The 18,058-nt window shown below is 42.9% G+C and overlaps 2 protein-coding genes across 4 annotated transcripts in view; both read right to left on the bottom strand.

The window, feature by feature from the left end:
• LOC101487535 (inter-alpha-trypsin inhibitor heavy chain H3) overlaps positions 1-18,058 on the bottom strand; it is a 28,644-nt gene extending 10,586 nt beyond the window's left edge. For all 3 annotated transcript variants that reach the window (XM_024802468.2, XM_076884045.1, XM_076884046.1), the window contains exons 1-12: positions 17,912-18,058; positions 16,559-16,719; positions 16,323-16,427; positions 15,909-16,071; positions 15,691-15,801; positions 14,864-14,992; positions 14,632-14,748; positions 14,355-14,523; positions 14,156-14,266; positions 13,820-14,001; positions 13,532-13,711; positions 13,319-13,440 (exon numbers count right to left, since the gene is read on the bottom strand). In XM_024802468.2, the coding sequence (XP_024658236.1) occupies positions 13,319-13,440; positions 13,532-13,711; positions 13,820-14,001; positions 14,156-14,266; positions 14,355-14,523; positions 14,632-14,748; positions 14,864-14,992; positions 15,691-15,801; positions 15,909-16,071; positions 16,323-16,427; positions 16,559-16,719; positions 17,912-17,983 (1,622 nt within the window). In that variant the 5' untranslated portion in view covers positions 17,984-18,058. The remainder of the gene's footprint in view (positions 1-13,318; positions 13,441-13,531; positions 13,712-13,819; positions 14,002-14,155; positions 14,267-14,354; positions 14,524-14,631; positions 14,749-14,863; positions 14,993-15,690; positions 15,802-15,908; positions 16,072-16,322; positions 16,428-16,558; positions 16,720-17,911) is intronic.
• On the bottom strand, positions 10,006-10,619 carry LOC143418695 (uncharacterized). Its single transcript, XM_076884412.1, is given in 2 exon segments — positions 10,006-10,361; positions 10,364-10,619. Coding segments are annotated over 2 exon segments (612 nt in total).

Genomic DNA, 18,058 nt, shown 5'->3' with positions numbered 1-18,058 from the left:
TCTTCTGTCACAAGCCTGTGTGGTTGCTAATTGTGTCAAACTGGCACAAAAATAAGTTGTGGTACTCAAAAAGGTGACAAAGCAAGATAATCAAAAACCAAATCCAACTTGAAGCTCCCTTTTCAAATATCCCGGAAGAGCCCCCACTTGTTATGTTCCCCTGAGTGGTCTAGGCGGTGTGTCCGGATCAGAAAAAGGAGTCAAGGAGGCAAAAGGGTTAAATTAAAGAGTTTTATTAAAATAGCTCAACTAAAAGAGACTGACAAGCCACTATCACCATTTAAGGAAACAAACAAAACTCAAGCATTGGTCAATAAAGTAAAAACATAAGTCAAAAAGAGAGAGCAGCTCACTAGCTGCAAACTGGAAAAACACAGCTCACTAGCTGCAAACTGGAAAAACACAGCTCACTAGCTGTAATCATTCACATGGCACTCTGGCCCAGAGCTCACCTGTACCTGGGCTTAAATCCCTTTAATTACTGATGTGAGTCAGCTGTGTAAAGGAGAAAAGGTGGCACCTCAGGCAGAAGCGATTGAAGGACACGCCCACACAGGCACCTTCAGGAGGAGGCCCTGCTAGGGCCGTAACACTGGAGACTGTGCAATACTGAAATACTGCAATATGGGAGAAGGATGCAACCTATAACAGCAATGCTCACTGTCTAGTTGGCTAGTGGATCTAAGAGCAACCACAGCAACCTCCCTGAACTGGGACCAGTAACAATCACAGTGGCAGATATCCAAGAAAGGGTCTCCAGTATGAAGAGTTGGACAGCACCAGGCCCCGACATGATTACAAGATTACAAGAAGGCCTGTGACTCGATGCCCCACAGCTGGATCCTGGAATGACTAGAACTATACAAGATCAACAGGACCCTAAGAGCTATAAATCATCAGGAACTCAATGGGGATGTGGTGTACAACACTAGAGGCCAACTTCAAGCTCATAGCACAAGTCACCATCAAGTAACATCAAGTGACTTTCCTCACAGTGTTACTGGAGGCCAAAGTAATGCCATCCAGGGTGGGAATCTGGTTAGATACCATATTTCTAAGATTTTCGGGGCAGAATACAATAACCTCAGTTTTATCTGAATTAAGAAGCAGAAAGTTAGTGTCACGGTCCCCGTGTCTCACTGGTTGGCCCACGCTGGCTACAGGTTTTGTTGTTGTTGTTCGTTTTTGTTTTCTTTGTCTCTCCTCCTCCTCTCTGCCTGGGTGGAGCTCGTTACGGGCTCTCGCTCTTGGCCCACGCACCTGTGTGATTGTGTCCACCTGCTGCTGATCTGGCTGATTTCCCCAGCTGCTATTTAAGGCAGTGGCACAGAGCAGCTCACCACTGGAATGTTGAACCTCCTGAGTTCGCGCGCTCGGCATTTTCAAAAGAATCCCCTGTGTGTATTTTGCTGTGGCACTAACGTTAACTTCTGTGTGTAGATATCCCTCTTCTGGACCAAATCACGGGACCTGCCCGGGTGTGGCAGCGTGTGTGGAGTTTTGGAGCGAGTGCGGCTGAAGAGGAGTGCGTGTGTGCGGAGGAGCTGTGGCGGTGACTGTGTGGAAGAGGAAGCGTGTGTGTGGATTTCCCCCCTCCTTCTCTCCCTGGAGCCCTGGACCCCCCCTCCCAACTCACTGTACATATATATAGCACTGAGGTGATCCCTGTTGTAAATAAATCTCCTTTTGTTCTCTGAGAAAGAACTGTCTGCGCGTGAGTCCGTTCAGTAGCCATGACAGTTAGAGGTCATCCAGGTTGTTATGTCTCTAAGACATTCCTGCAGTTTAACCCTTTAAGACCTACCATAGAACCAAGTCCGCCAGAGCTTATATTATATTTTTACATGCTGTGCAGCCATTTTTGGGAGCATTTCAAGTTGCTATACATCAATACAACCATTATAGCCCAGATTTTAATAATATATATTCATTAAGTGCATAGTAATTACATAAATTGCAAAAAAGTGCAATAAACTACAAAAAAATTGAAAATCTTTTTTGCTTTTTTAACATATATTTGTAGTTAGAGAAAATTAAGAGGCTTATCCCTCAAAACTGTAAATACAAAAAAGTTGCACAAAATAGTTTCCCACCACAGGAAATTTATTTTGAGTGTCTTCATAGTTTTATTTTTGAAATACACCAATTTTTATTAGAGATGGACCGATCCGATATTACGTATCGGTATCGGTCCGATACTGACCTAAATTACTGGATCGGATATCGGAGAAAAATAAAAAATGTAATCCGATCCATTAAATATCACGAAAGCACCTCACAAAACTTGCAACACGCCGTAACTCACCTCAGAACGTATGCATCACGTGATAGAGCAGCTGTGGCATGCAGGACCTGTCGGTGGTCTGGATAGCATGTGGAGCTTCGCTAGCAACCTGGCATTTCATCTCCGACAAAGTTATCCCCGAGAGAAGTAAAGCAAGTGTGTAAGTCCATCTCTGAATGTTTGTAAAGCATTCCCACGTTAAGCTTAACAAGCGACTGCCTCTCGCTCTCCGGCTGCTACTTCAATCGTGAAACTGCTTAAATCAGCTGATCGGCTTTTCTGTCGCGAGTCTGTCTCTCGTTTGTTTTTGGTCCACTTTGCGCCAGAAAGAGCAAACCAGCGGCTGAACAACAGCAGCACGTTTAAGCTTGATAAGCTGTTGTTAGAATTTATTTAATATTAATTTCTACACCAGGATCTTTTTCTACGTAGCTGACGGCTGGTAACTGTGCAGGGGCGGATCTAGCAAAGTTTAGCCAGGGGGGCCGATAGGGCATTAACTGGGAAAAGGGGGCACAAAGACATACTTTTCTTTCTTATTCTCATTTAAAATGTCTAGCTTTTAATAAATAATTATCTGACACCCAAAGTTTTAATTTGATGTAAAATGAATAGAAGTCAATTACTGTACATAGTGACTATTAAGTCTAATATATATACCCTAGTAAGCTATAGTACTTTTTACTTTGGGAAGGTACCATCTGTGCAGTCTGCAATTTTGTTGAAGAAAGATGTTGAATCTATTTAATATTTCTTGAAAAATAATTGATTTCTGTGCATTTTTTTTCACACTGCATCAAATTAAGGTTGATTACGTCGATTAAGCATCATGAGGTGGAGCGTGAGGGGTGGTTCCCTATTTTTTATTTATTTAATTTTGTTGTTGCTGGGAGTTGGAACCCTATTAGTTAGGTTGCTTAATATTTACGCTAAGTATTCTTTAAAATACCAGAATAGGGAGGATGGTGTAGGTCTAAGTTTATTAGATTGATCAGTATTGCTGAACTATGAAATATTTTTTTTGTATACAGGTATAACAGAATAGCTTTAGTGTAGTTGTTGTTTTAAACTTGAGTATGAACTTGCAGACTTGCAAAATGCAGCAAGATATTTTAAAAAACAGTTTTGTTGATTAAAAAACACTATATCGGATTCATATCGGTATCGGCAGATATCCAAATTTATGATATCGGTATCGGTATCGGACATAAAAAAGTGGTATCGTGCCATCTCTAATTTTTATACACTGCAGGAAAAACGAAAATAAATATTATACTGCAAATTTGCAAAAAAGCAGCATATGCATCAAAATAAACTATTTCCAGCAGTGCAATATGAGTCCTAAGCATCCCAGAAACGACACAGAAAGTCATAAAGTCAAAGATAACTTTTAAAAAGACCAGTATAGGCCCTGAGGCCCTGATGGAAAAAAAGACGACATTTCCGCGAAAATGACGTCACTTCCGGTTTCGGGCAGGTAATGGCGGAAATGCAAAAGTTCGCGCTGACGTCTATTCCAAAGTAGGAAGTGTTATGAACAGCTGATCGGATCGGCAAAGCGTGTTTCTGGAATATTATGTTTTTGTTCCTGCAAGCGCTTTTTATGCAGTTTTTACAAAGCTATATGTGGAAGGAAACCGTGACCTAGGACAAGCTGATGGCATAAGATGTAAGTACAACTCCTCCGGTTTCATATGCAAAACAAATTATTGCGCTAGCTTACGTGATTGCAGAGCTACCGGGATTTAAAAATAGTTACGTAAAACAGAGCGTGCCCGCTCCGACCGGCTCTAAAGGCTTAACTAATTGGTGTGTGTTATCTGGCTTCATGGATAGATAGAGTTGGGTGTCATCTGCATAGCAGTGAAAATGTATGCTATGCCTTCTAATGATACTGCCTGTATAATGTGAACAGATTTGGTCCTAGCACTGAACCCTGTGGAACACCATAATTAACCTCAACGTGTGAAGAAGACTCTCCATTTACATTAACAAATTGGAGTCTATTAGATAGATATGACACAAACCACTGCAGCGCAGTACCTGTAATCGCTCTAATAGGATGTTATGGTTGACAGTATCCAACGCTGCACTGAGGTCTAGCAGGACAAGCACAGAGATGAGTCTACTGTCAGAGGCCATAAGAAGATCATTTGTAATCTTCACTAAAGCTATTTCTGTGCTGTGATGAGCTCTGAAACCTGACTGAAACTCTTCAAATAAGCCATTCTTCTTCAAATGATCTGTAAGCTGACAACTACTCTTTCAAGAATGTTTGATATGAAGGGAATGTTAGAGATTGGCCTATAATTAGCTAAGACAGCTGGGTCCAGAGATGGCTTTTTAAGTAATGGTTTAACTACTGCCAGCTTGAAGGCCTGTGGTACATAGCCGATTATTAGAGATAGGTTGATCATATTTAAGATTGAAGCATTAGTTAATGGCAGGACTTCTTTGAGGAGTCTTGTAGGAATGGGGTCTAAAAGACACGTTGAAGGTTTGGAGGAAGTAATTACTGGTAACTCAGAAAGATCAATTGGAGAAAAAGAGTCTAAATGAATATCAGTGGTATTCAAAGTAGCTATAGATAATGTTACATCTGTGAGATGATTATGGTTAATTTTTTTTTCTAATGGTTAAAATTTTATTTGTAATGAAGTTCATGAAGTCATTACTAGTTATCGCTAAAGGAATGATTGGCTCAACAGTGCTCTGACTTTTTGTCAGCCTGGCTACAGTGCTGAAGAGAAACCTAGGGTTGTTCTTATTTTCTTCAATCAGTGATGAATAGTAAGATGTTCTGGCTTTGCGGAGGGCTTTCTTATAAAGCAACAAACAATTTCTCCAGCAACAAACAATTTATCCAAATAATGATCTTCTAAATTTGTGAAACGCCATTTTGTCTCCAGCTTACGAGTTATCTACTTTAGGCTACGTGTTTGAGAATTATACCACGGCGTCAAATACTTCTCATTTGAGGCTCTATTTTTCACAGGAGCTACAGTACCCAGTGTCATACATAGTGAGGAGGCAAAATTATTAACAAGATAATCTACATCTGTTGGAGTAGTGTTCAGATAGCTGCTCTGCTCTGTGTTGGTACAGGGCATTGGAGATGATAACACCGGATGGATTATATTATTAAACTTAGTTATAGCACTTTCAGAAAGGCATCTACTGTGATGAAGTCTACTCCGCACTGCTGTGTAAACAATTATTGTAAATTTAAACGTAATCAGGAAATGATCAGACAAGAGAGGGTTTTCAGGAAACACTGTAAAATGTTCAGTTTCTATCCCATATGTTAACACAAGATCTAGAGTGTGGTTAAAGTGGTGGGTGGGTTCTTCTACATTTTGAGAGAAGCCAACTGAGTCTGATAACAGATTAAATGCTGTGTTGAGGCAGTCATTTTTAGCATCTACATGGATGTTAAAATCACCCACAATAATTATTTTATCTGAGCTGAGCACTAAATCAGATAAAAAGTCTGAGAAATAAGACAGAAACTCTGTGTAAAACCCAGGTGGACGATAGATGATCACAAATAAGACTGGTTTTTGAGTTTTACAGCTAGGGTAGATAAGGCTATGCATCAAGCTTTCAAATTAATTAAAAGTCAGTCTGGGTCTTTGGTTGATTGATAGGCTGGTGTGAAAAATTGCTGCCACACCGCCCCCTCGGCCTGGTCTTCGAGGTTTCTGATAGTTAGAATGATTCGGGGGTGTTGATTCATTTAATCTAACACAATCATCCTGCTGTAACGAGGTTTCTGTCATGGTTGGCTGTGTGGCAGGCAAGCAGAAGTGGTGGACCCAAAATTGCAGGACTCTTGGAGATGGGAATAAACTGAAAACGTAGCTTTATTGCTGGAGGAATGATTCACGAAATAAAACTTACAAAAACAAAACTCTAAACCGAGGTGCTGGAGGACAGGACATTACAAACACACAGCAAGTTGAGGGTACGACGCGACACTGACACAGAGAAACACAGGGCTTAAATACACAGAGGGCAGTAATCAAGGGATGAGAGACAGGAGGGGAACACACCTGGGAGAAATCACAGCTGACGAGACAGGGGAAACGTAAACTGAGCACACTCACATACGACACAGACCTTCACAATAAAACAGGAAACTCAGACACATGGAACCAGACAAGACATTGAACTAAACAGATAGTTAGTATTTTGCTCCGCCTCTGGCAGGAGCAAAATAGAACCAGTAGGCCCGCAGGCCTCTGGCAGGAGCAGAACAGAACCAGCAGGCACGCGGGCCTCTGGCAGGGACGAAACAGGTTGCGCTGGCTTCTTTATGTCCAGGGATCCAGAGTTAACTGAATGCTGATATCTAACCTCTGGGGAGGCCCCGGAGAGAGTAAAAGTCTCAAATTTAGCCAGGTCTTGAGGAGCAACGAAAGTCTATGTGGGGGCATCCTCCTCCTGAAAACGAGTAGGTGGAACTGGCGACTGAGGTGCAGGCCGTGCTAAAGGCTGAGGCGCTGGAAATACAAGAGAGTGCACTGAGGTCGACTGAGCTGCGAGTGACTGGAGAACAGGAGGAGACTGAGCTGCAGAGGACTGAACTGGGGACTGCTGGGCAGCTAAGTGAGCTTCTGGCTGGACAGCTAAGCGAATTGAGGGCTGCTGGACTGCGAAGTGTGATGACTGCTGGGCAGCTGACTGCACTACCTCAGTGGAGTTTTTAAAAGACTCGGGAAATGCTGGCTCTTCAGCCTCTAGCGGTCCAGACTCTGCTGAGGGAGGACACGCAGACTCTGGGGAGGCCCTGGAGATTGTGTCAATATCTACAACATTACCACTTGAAGTCTTCAAATGAGTGTCAGTAGCCCAAGAAACGAAACATTCGGGCGCACACTGAACAGTCTCTTGAGGTGGCAGTTCAAAGAACCGTCCGCTGCTGCTGTTGCTGCGGAGGCCTCGAAGTGGAGTACTGCGAACGAGCAAAGGCCGCTAGCTCCCGAGCCTGAAGAACCTCCTGGGCTTCGTGCATCTCGTCAATTAAGCTCATGAATCCCTTGAGTTGGCAGAGATGTGGATTCCCCTCAAGGATTGTTCCGATAGCGTTTAATCCGATCGCCATCACCTTAGTATCCTTTGTGTGGGAAATCCGCTTCATTAGGGCCATGACGCGGGCGAGATCGCTTTCCCGGGATGAGTCCGCTGGGTCCATGTACTGGTCGCGTCGTTCTGTCATGGTTGGCTGTGTGGCAGGCAAGCAGAAGTGGTGGACCCAAAATTGCAGGACTCTTGGAGATGGGAATAAACTGAAAACGTAGCTTTATTGCTGGAGGAATGATTCACGAAATAAAACTTACAAAAACAAAACTCTAAACCGAGGTGCTGGAGGACAGGACATTACAAACACACAGCAAGTTGAGGGTACGACGCGACACTGACACAGAGAAACACAGGGCTTAAATACACAGAGGGCAGTAATCAAGGGATGAGAGACAGGAGGGGAACACACCTGGGAGAAATCACAGCTGACGAGACAGGGGAAACGTAAACTGAGCACACTCACATACGACACAGACCTTCACAATAAAACAGGAAACTCAGACACATGGAACCAGACAAGACATTGAACTAAACAGATAGTTAGTATTTTGCTCCGCCTCTGGCAGGAGCAAAATAGAACCAGTAGGCCCGCAGGCCTCTGGCAGGAGCAGAACAGAACCAGCAGGCACGCGGGCCTCTGGCAGGGACGAAACAGGTTGCGCTGGCTTCTTTATGTCCAGGGATCCAGAGTTAACTGAATGCTGATATCTAACCTCTGGGGAGGCCCCGGAGAGAGTAAAAGTCTCAAATTTAGCCAGGTCTTGAGGAGCAACGAAAGTCTATGTGGGGGCATCCTCCTCCTGAAAACGAGTAGGTGGAACTGGCGACTGAGGTGCAGGCCGTGCTAAAGGCTGAGGCGCTGGAAATACAAGAGAGTGCACTGAGGTCGACTGAGCTGCGAGTGACTGGAGAACAGGAGGAGACTGAGCTGCAGAGGACTGAACTGGGGACTGCTGGGCAGCTAAGTGAGCTTCTGGCTGGACAGCTAAGCGAATTGAGGGCTGCTGGACTGCGAAGTGTGATGACTGCTGGGCAGCTGACTGCACTACCTCAGTGGAGTTTTTAAAAGACTCGGGAAATGCTGGCTCTTCAGCCTCTAGCGGTCCAGACTCTGCTGAGGGAGGACACGCAGACTCTGGGGAGGCCCTGGAGATTGTGTCAATATCTACAACATTACCACTTGAAGTCTTCAAATGAGTGTCAGTAGCCCAAGAAACGAAACATTCGGGCGCACACTGAACAGTCTCTTGAGGTGGCAGTTCAAAGAACCGTCCGCTGCTGCTGTTGCTGCGGAGGCCTCGAAGTGGAGTACTGCGAACGAGCAAAGGCCGCTAGCTCCCGAGCCTGAAGAACCTCCTGGGCTTCGTGCATCTCGTCAATTAAGCTCATGAATCCCTTGAGTTGGCAGAGATGTGGATTCCCCTCAAGGATTGTTCCGATAGCGTTTAATCCGATCGCCATCACCTTAGTATCCTTTGTGTGGGAAATCCGCTTCATTAGGGCCATGACGCGGGCGAGATCGCTTTCCCGGGATGAGTCCGCTGGGTCCATGTACTGGTCGCGTCGTTCTGTCATGGTTGGCTGTGTGGCAGGCAAGCAGAAGTGGTGGACCCAAAATTGCAGGACTCTTGGAGATGGGAATAAACTGAAAACGCAGCTTTATTGCTGGAGGAATGATTCACGAAATAAAACTTACAAAAACAAAACTCTAAACCGAGGTGCTGGAGGACAGGACATTACAAACACACAGCAAGTTGAGGGTATGACGCGACACTGACACAGAGAAACACAGGGCTTAAATACACAGATGGCAGTAATCAAGGGATGAGAGACAGGAGGGAAACACACCGGTGAGAAATCACAGCTGACGAGACAGGGGAAACGTAAAATGAGCACACTCACATACAACACAGACCTTCACAATGAAACAGGAATCTCAGACACATGGAACCAGACAAGACATTGAACTAAACAGACAGATTCTCAAACAGACGGGGTGACACCATAGACAGACAGATACAGACGCAGACCGAATATAACACGTAGAACTCAAACAATAATAATCATGATAATAAATTGGAAAATGATAATAATAAACTTAAAGCGCTGGGTTACCGACCCAGGACTATGACAGTTTCTGTAAGGCAGAGTAAATCGATTTGCTGATCACTTATTAACTCATGTACTAACAGAGACTTGGAAGAGAGAGACCTAATGTTTAATAATACACATTTCACTGTTTTAGTCTTTGGTTCAGATGTGGATCCTGTATTGTTCTTTATTTGTGATTTTTTTATGTTTAAGTTATTTTTTGCTGGTTTTTAGTTTGTTTTTGTCTGTTTGGGAGCTGACACAGTCTATACGGAGATGGGGGTTTTGGGGGAATAACAGGAGGAGAGAAGCTGCAGAGAGAAGTGTAAGACTGCAACTCTGCCTCTGGGTAGTCACATTTTGGGGGGTTTAATAAATTTGGTCAAATTTCTAGAAATGAGAGCTGCTCCATCCAAAGTGGGATGGATGCCACTATCTATGAAGCCTACATCATTTTTTCGACACCACTCCGACAGACAGCAATTTAAGGAGAACATGTGGCTAAATATGTCACTCCTAGGTCTGATTGGGAAGGGGACCAGAGAAAACTACAGAGACATTGTTTTGGCAAAGTTATACACGGATTCAATGATTTTAGTGACCTTCGATTGATGTAACCGGGTGTCATAACTGCCGACATGAATTATAATTTTACTGAATTTACATTTACCCTTAGCCAGCAGTTTTAAATTTCCCTCAGTGTCGCCTGCTTTGGCCCCTGGAAGACAACTGACTATGATTGCTAGTGTCAGCTTCACATGTCTCAGAACAGAATCGCCAATTACCACAGTTTGATCCCCGGCAGGTGTGTCGCGGACTGCGGAAAAACGGTTAGACACATGAACAGGTTGGTGATGTACCTGGGGCTTTTGTTTCCTCCTCACCGTCACCTAGCCGTCCCATTCCCCTGTTGCTCGGGGCCTGCCGGAGGACAGCTAGCGGGGCCTGCGCTACCTTCAGCTGCACCGGCTACAGGGGCCTGGCTACCTATGGGTGTATCAAGAGTGCGAAGCCAAGTCTCCAATTCAGTAATCCTAGCCTCCAGAGCTGCAAATAGGCTACATTTATTACAGGTATCATTACTGATAAAGGAGGGTGAGGAGTAACTAAACATCTGACACAATGAGCAGGAAAGTGCAGGAGGGACAGGTGAAGAGGCCATGCTGCTAGCGAGTCAGCTATAAGCTAAGCTAAGCTAGCGAAACAGCAAAGACACAGTGAGTGAATACTTTGGCAATAAATTAGGGAGGTTATAAATTAGGTAATCTAAAAGTTTTAATTAAATTGCTATCCAGATAAGCTACTCAAACACACCACGGTGTGTTGGAACAGCAACAGGAAGTGATACTCTACCGCAGAGAGAGTGAACACCAAGTGACAGCGCCATTGCTACATCAGGAAGATGGCCCCAACTGACCGCATGCTCAGTGAATACATCAGGCAGCAGAAACCCAAGAAAGAGGAAGAAGAGCACGAACCATCATGGAAGGATAGGATCCTGCACAGTATGTACCACTGGCAGATAGAGGAGGTGGCTGACAACCAGAAATCCTATCAGTGGCTGGACAAAGCTGGACTGAAAGACAGCACAGAGGCACTAATCATGGCAGCACAGGAACAAGCTCTGACCACAGGATCCATAGAGGCTGGGGTCTATCACACCAGGAAAGACCCTAGGTACAGGCTGTGTAAAGATGCCCCTGAGACAATCTAGCACATAACAGCAGGGTGCAAGATACTAGCAGGCAGGGCATACATGTAACGCCATAACCAAGTGGCCGGCATAGTATACAGAAATATCTGTGCAGAATATGGCCTAGAGGTCCCGAGGTCAAAATGGGAGACGCCCCCCAAGTGTTGGAGAATGACCGAGCTAAGATCCTGTGGGACTTCCAGATACAGACGGACAAAATGGTGGTGGCTAACCAAACGGACATAGTGGTGGTAGACATAGTAGTGGTTCTTCAAACAGAAGAAGATGGCGGTAGTGATAGATGTAGCAGTTCCGATTGACAGCAACATCAGGACGAATAAACATGAGACGCTTGAAAAATACCAAGGTCTCAGAGAGGAGCTCAAGAAGATGTGGAGGGTGAAGGTAACAGTATTCCCAGTGGTAATCGGAGCACTAGGTGCGGTGACTCCCAAGCAAGGCGAGTGGCTCCATCAGATCCCAGGAACAACATCGGAGGTCTCTGTCCAGAAGAGTGTAGTCCTAGGAGCAGGTAAGATACTTCGCAGGACCCTCAAGCTCCCTCTGGTAGAGGACCCGAGCTTGAAGGATAGACTGCCCGCAGGTGATATGTATATATGTACACTCAACAAAAATATAAACGCAACACCTTTGTTACTGCTCCCATTCCCCATGGGATGGACGTAGAGACCTAAAATTCATTCCAGATACACAATATAACCATCCCTCCCAAACAGTGGTCACAAATCAGTCCAAATGTGTGGTAGTGGGCACATCTGCTATATTGAGATAATCCATCCCACCTCACAGGTGTGCCACATCAGGATGCTGATCTGACATCATGAGTAGTGCACAGGTGTACCTCAGACTGCCCACAACAAAAGGCCACCCTGGAATGTGCAGTTTTTTGCGCTATTGGGGGTCTGGGGACCCAGAACCGGTCAGTATCTGGTGTGACCACCATTTGCCTCATGCAGTGCAACACATCGTCGCATGGAGTCTATCAGATTGTCAATTGTGGCCTGTGGAATGTTGGTCCACTCCACTTCAATGGCTGTGCGAGGTTGTTGGATATTCGTGGGAACTGGTACACGCTGTCGTATACGCCGGTCAAGCACATTCCGAACATGCTCAATGGGTGACATGTCCGGTGAGTATGCTGGCCATGCAAGAACTGGGACATTCTCAGCTGCCATCTGCCCTGAACAATGTGAACCATGATTCATCCGTGAAGCGCACACCTCTCCAACGTGCCAGACGCCATCGAATGTGAGCATTTGCCCACACAAGTCTGTTATGGCGACGAGCTGGAGTCAGGTCAAGACCCCGATGAGGACGACGGGCATGCAGTTGAGCGTCCCTGAGACGGTTTCTGACAGTTTGTGCAGAAATTGTTTGGTTGTGCAAACCAATTGTTCCAGCAGCTGTCTGGGTGGCTGGTCTCAGACGATCCTGGAGGTGAACCTGCTGGATGTGGAGGTCCTGGGCTGGTGTGGTTACACGAGGTCTGCGGTTGTGAGGCCGGTTGGATGTGCTGCCATATTCTCTGAAACGCCTGTGGAGACGGCTTATGGTTGAGAAATGAACATTCAATGCACGGGCAACAGATCTGGTTGACATTCCTGCTGTCAGCATGCCAATTGCACGCTCCCTCATTGCTTGTGGCATCTGTGGCATTTTGCTGTGAGACAAAACTGCACATTCCAGGGTGGCCTTTTGTTGTGGGCAGTCTGAGGTACACCTGTGCACTACTCATGATGTCAGATCAGCATCCTGATGTGGCACACCTGTGAGGTGGGATGGATTATCTCAATATAGCAGATGTGCCCACTACCACACATTTGGACTGATTTGTGACCACTGTTTGGGAGGGATGGTTATATTGTGTATCTGGAATGAATTTTAGGTCTCTACGTCCATCCCATGGGGAATGGGAGCAGTAACAAAGGTGTTGCGTTTATATTTTTGTTGAGTGTATATATGTATATTTTTTTAACATTTAAAGATGTTATTTCAAGCTCAGTGAAATTCTTCACTTTTTTTTAAATGTGTTCAATTTGCTGTGCCTTCAACAATTAATAAATTAAATTTATGCTGCCATATTTTCGAAAGTTAAAGTTTTGAAATGATCACATGAGGAAAGGTAACATATACAGTATTATACTCACTCTTTGTCTAGAAGCTGTTTAACTGTGAGGTATGCCCAAACCCTCTGGATATGGTCATCAGACACTGATCCAGTCGATTCCACACTTTCATTTGGATTAGAGAATGTTATTCTTCTATTACTCTGTAACAATTTAAATGCAATGTAATGTCAGTTGACATAGAAAATGGATTAAGAAGAGTACTCCTGATGACTCCTGTGGATTTATCCTTACCGAAATGGCCATAACTTGAGGGGTGAAGGTTTCAATGTTATTATCTGTGATCTGTCCGGCCACCACAATCTCAGAACCATTATAATACTGACTGAAGTTAGTCTGGGTTAGATTGGTCCCACCAACATAGATCATTGTCACATCTGTCAGTAGAGGTGTGGCCACCTCTTCATAGAAACCCTGTTGACATACAGTGTGGAAGTGATACAAATCATGCTTTTTTTCTTCTTCTTTCTATTCTCGGAGGTTTCAACTCACATAAAAGAAGAGTATCTATAATTTAAATACCTTCAGCTGTAAATCAGCATCAGAGTCTTCATATATCCGCCGTGCCACACCGTTATTTTGCAGCGACATTTTCTCAAGGAAATTAAAATTAACATCAAAACCAAAACCAAGACAGTACAGTGGGAATTTGCCTGCAATAGCCTGTCTTACATTTGACTGGATTTTCTCCAGATTTGTCACCCCTGAAAAGAGACAAGACATACCCAGTTCAGCTCAGAAACAATGTAGTCTCATAATTCATAATAAATCAGGACAGTTATTCACAATAAGGTCACAAACACCTCAATTTCATGAAATATTTGTGTACATTTGTTTACAGATGTGCTTTATTATAACCTGAGGTTGGGTCTCCATCTGTGAGAAGTATAAGGATAGATGCTGAACCTTCTCTGTTATGTGCATTCAGCATACGTGCTCCTTGCACCACTGCTTTATTTATGTCTGTGGCTGAAATGCAACAACAACAAAGTCTCAGTACACCATTCATTGGCCAAATGTTTATATTTCAAAATATGTATTCAGTACAAAATCTCACATCCTCTGTGTTGAATATTGCGTGCAAAGTTTTTGGCACTTTCCAGGTTTTTGCTGTTGGCCTGAACGAGTTCTCGCTTCCAGTAAGAAATTATGCCATCAAAAGTGATCAGACCAAAGTGATCATCTTCTGCCAGATCATTCAGAATGTGGATTAATGCGGTCCTAGTCTGGTTAAGAAAACATTATTTACACACATATTTGTTAGTTAAAATTTAAAAAAAAGAAAAAAAGTATAAATAAAATAATATCAGAAACTGACCCTTCAAATACTTTACCTGCTCAATTTTTCTGCCCCCCATTGAGCCACTTTGATCAATAACAAAGACGACATTTTTTGGTATCCGAGGAAGATCAGATGGAGCAAAATGATGAACAAAGTATCCGTCAGATTTCTAAGGTGGAGTTGTTTAAAAAAAAACAAAAAACAACTTGATTGGTTATAGGATTATTCAAGAGGCTTTTGGGTCAAAGTCATACAGTTTTTGTTGCTAAAAGACCAGGGTTTACCTTGATGTGTCCCAGTCCATTATCCCTGTTAACGTCATAAACAATAACCAAATCTCCATTCATACCCTGATCTCCACAGCTGTCACACATTTTCTGTTGGTCGACTGTTGGATAGAAATACACCCACGCCTGGAAACAGAGTGAATCACAGTGTTTAGAAACTTGGAAGAGAGAGATGTCAGTGATTTTATTTTCTGTTTTCCGTTTTGGTCTGATATTTTGTTTGGTCAAATTTTTAAATGAAACATTGTCAGAATTAGTAATTTATCACAAATTAACACATTACTTTACATACAAAGAGTGTTGGAGAAGCCCAACCTTTAGAAGAAAATGAAATGAGATGTGTTCAAGGACCAAAACCTTAAACCAGAGGTCACTAACAGGCGGACCATGGTCCAGATGAAAACACACTGGCCAATTGAATGTGAGTTAATACCACTCCGCCAATCAACTCTGTGTATAATAGGTGGTAAACACTGGACTGTGGGGTACCAACACATCTTGGGCAATTACAAGCTGCCTGAAGCAGTTTGTAAGAACTGACCTTTCCAATTTCTGGATACAAATGGTTCCTAAGACAACTTTTTCAGGTTTAAGGAACGTAGTCTTATGTATATTGACCATGTTTGGCTCCACACACAAAGCAAGGTAGTTTTGTCCAAAGTGAACATAATCAAGCTAATCATCAATGAGCACCTCCACATGTGTATGAGAATTTTCAGCAATCATATGTTCAGTTCTATGTTGTGTGACCAAAATTATTTCAAACTGTCTGTTGTAAGAAAACTCAAGTTTTTTACTGTTTGAGAACTAAAAAAATTCTGTACCTGTTTATCTGCATGTGTTTTAGTAATGGCATTAGCGAGGTCTTTGGTGCTCAGGCCTCCTTTCACATTGATGAAACTGATGCCGGCTTCCTCGTGAATGTACACATCCACCTGGTATTAAGTAAAATAAAACAAATCAAAAGATCTCATCATGTGTGCTGTTTTTTCAGCATTGTTTTCCAAAATAATTAATGAACAGATAGCAATAAGACAGTCACCTTGAAGTCTCTGACAGGCTGCATGGGTCGAGCATGAATTTGCAGCTCGTACTTGCCATGTGTGCGTTTCATCAGTTCCTCATATGTGAGTTCAAAAGTGACCTTTTTGTGAGCAGCCACATTTACAGAGGTCTTAAATTCCTCCAGAGTCCTTCCTACAGAACTAAAGCAGAAACAATAACCATTTCACTTATTTGTAATTATGGCTGTAGTTTGAACCTGAGCAGGGAATAAGGTTAACTCTAATTATATTTTCCTATTTGCATTCGCATTAACATCACTTTAGAGAAATGAAGAAAGAAGAGAAAACACAAGAACAGACCAAACTAGTTTTGAATGACAGAAATATTTTCTTTTTCTTTATCCAAAAGAACACTCAGTGTATTTGTACAATACTTATCATTTAGTTAATACCTGACAAGTCCAGCACTTTCACCACGAGACACAGCTTCAGTGTACTGCTGCTGAGCTTGCTCCTTAGCTTTCACAACACCATCATAAACCTGGCCATCGATAAACCTGAAGAGGACCAAGAAAAGCCCTTGTGTAAATGCACACACTACTGAGTATCCTGTCATTTGTTTTTTATTGTAGAATTCTTTATTTGCAAAAGTCTCTGGATGGTTACACATTATTTTAAATTCACACACATTTGAAATTTACTGATGAAGGCATTCTTGGGAATCTGAACATGAAATTCAATTTCCTTTGACTCGTTCATACGATTGGCCACACGGCTTGTGATGACAGTGGTGGCATAACGACTGGTCACTGTGGAGTTGATGTGGAAGCTGTAGACATCCCAGTCATCCTGAGCAAAAAAAAAAAACAAACAAAAAAAACCTGACAGGCTTAACAATTCTCATTGACTGACCAGTGTTTGAGCACCCGCTCCTTCAAACATCTCTGCATGTCATTGGCTGATTTCACTGGTTCATTGCCAGGTGTTTTGAGTTTTTTGTACTTTGAGGTTTTCTTTTTTGAATTATCTGTTTAATCCCTGGTATGTTTAATGTTTACATTCACTTTTTACATTCTTTTTGTTTGTGTCTCCTATATGATATACTTAACTGACATTTTTTATTGTAACAACCAATGATTTATACAGGAAAATAATGACTATTAACAAGGTTGCCCAAACTTTTGCATCCCACTGTATGTATGTATGTATGTATGTATGTATGTATGTATGCATATACATATATGTGTATATATATATATTTATGCATTTATTTATTTATTTTCAGCTTCCTTTTTCACTTTATGCTTTAGTTTTGTATTTTTGCAATAGCCTAAAACAGCTCACGTTTAGTTCCCCCCTGGCCTAGGCAACTCCCTGGAATTGCCATGACCCCCCTGTCTTGGCCCGTGGCTGGGCAAAGATGAAAACTGTTTTTGGACCCCATTGTTTTCCTTTTGTTCCATTCATCTTGTTAGTCTCTGTATGTCTGCATTTTTTCTCACACTCCTCGCACTCAGGGCATGACAGTTTTTCACATGAGAAGGGGGGTTGATCTCCTAGACTGACCGTGTAAACAGAATTTTTTCAAAGTCCAACTAACATTACATGTTTTTTAAAAAAATGGACGAGAATAATTAACTTAATGGAACAGATCCAATTTTGCCTTAATCTAACACTAAACAAAACAATTATAACCCCAATCTGTATGTTAGTTTCATTTCTAATTTGAAGTGTGACTGCTAGTATTAATATGTAAACTCTTCACAACATTTCTAATACAAGACCACACACATGCATTCACATGTGACGCATATGAAAAGCATTAAATAACACAGACGACAGAGAATCAAGGGAATCTTCAAGAGCTCAGTGTTCAGTTAACAAAAAGATGTTAAGAAACACAGAGACAAAATGAGAGTCATCTCAGATATCTTTGAGAGATCTGTTAAACTGAAACATCAGTGGCATTGGTAAGATGAAGACAGAAAGATTCTGTTCTCTTGAAGTGATGCTGTATCCCTTTTATGTATTATAACCTTACCTTGTTTGGCAGTGTAGAGGCCAAAGCCAGCAGCAGCCCAAAGAGAGCGATTTGCACCACAGTTCTCTCCATGATGCCTCCCACAAGAGTGCAAACACCACAGCTGGAACTGTCTTATGTACAGTGGCCCCTAGAGACAAAGCACGT

Source organism: Maylandia zebra, linkage group LG5 (genome assembly GCF_041146795.1).
Source record: "Maylandia zebra isolate NMK-2024a linkage group LG5, Mzebra_GT3a, whole genome shotgun sequence".
Taxonomy (NCBI): domain Eukaryota; kingdom Metazoa; phylum Chordata; class Actinopteri; order Cichliformes; family Cichlidae; genus Maylandia; species Maylandia zebra.
The sequence above is the reverse complement of the archived record's forward strand: the minus strand, read 5'-3'. Positions and strand labels throughout refer to the sequence as shown.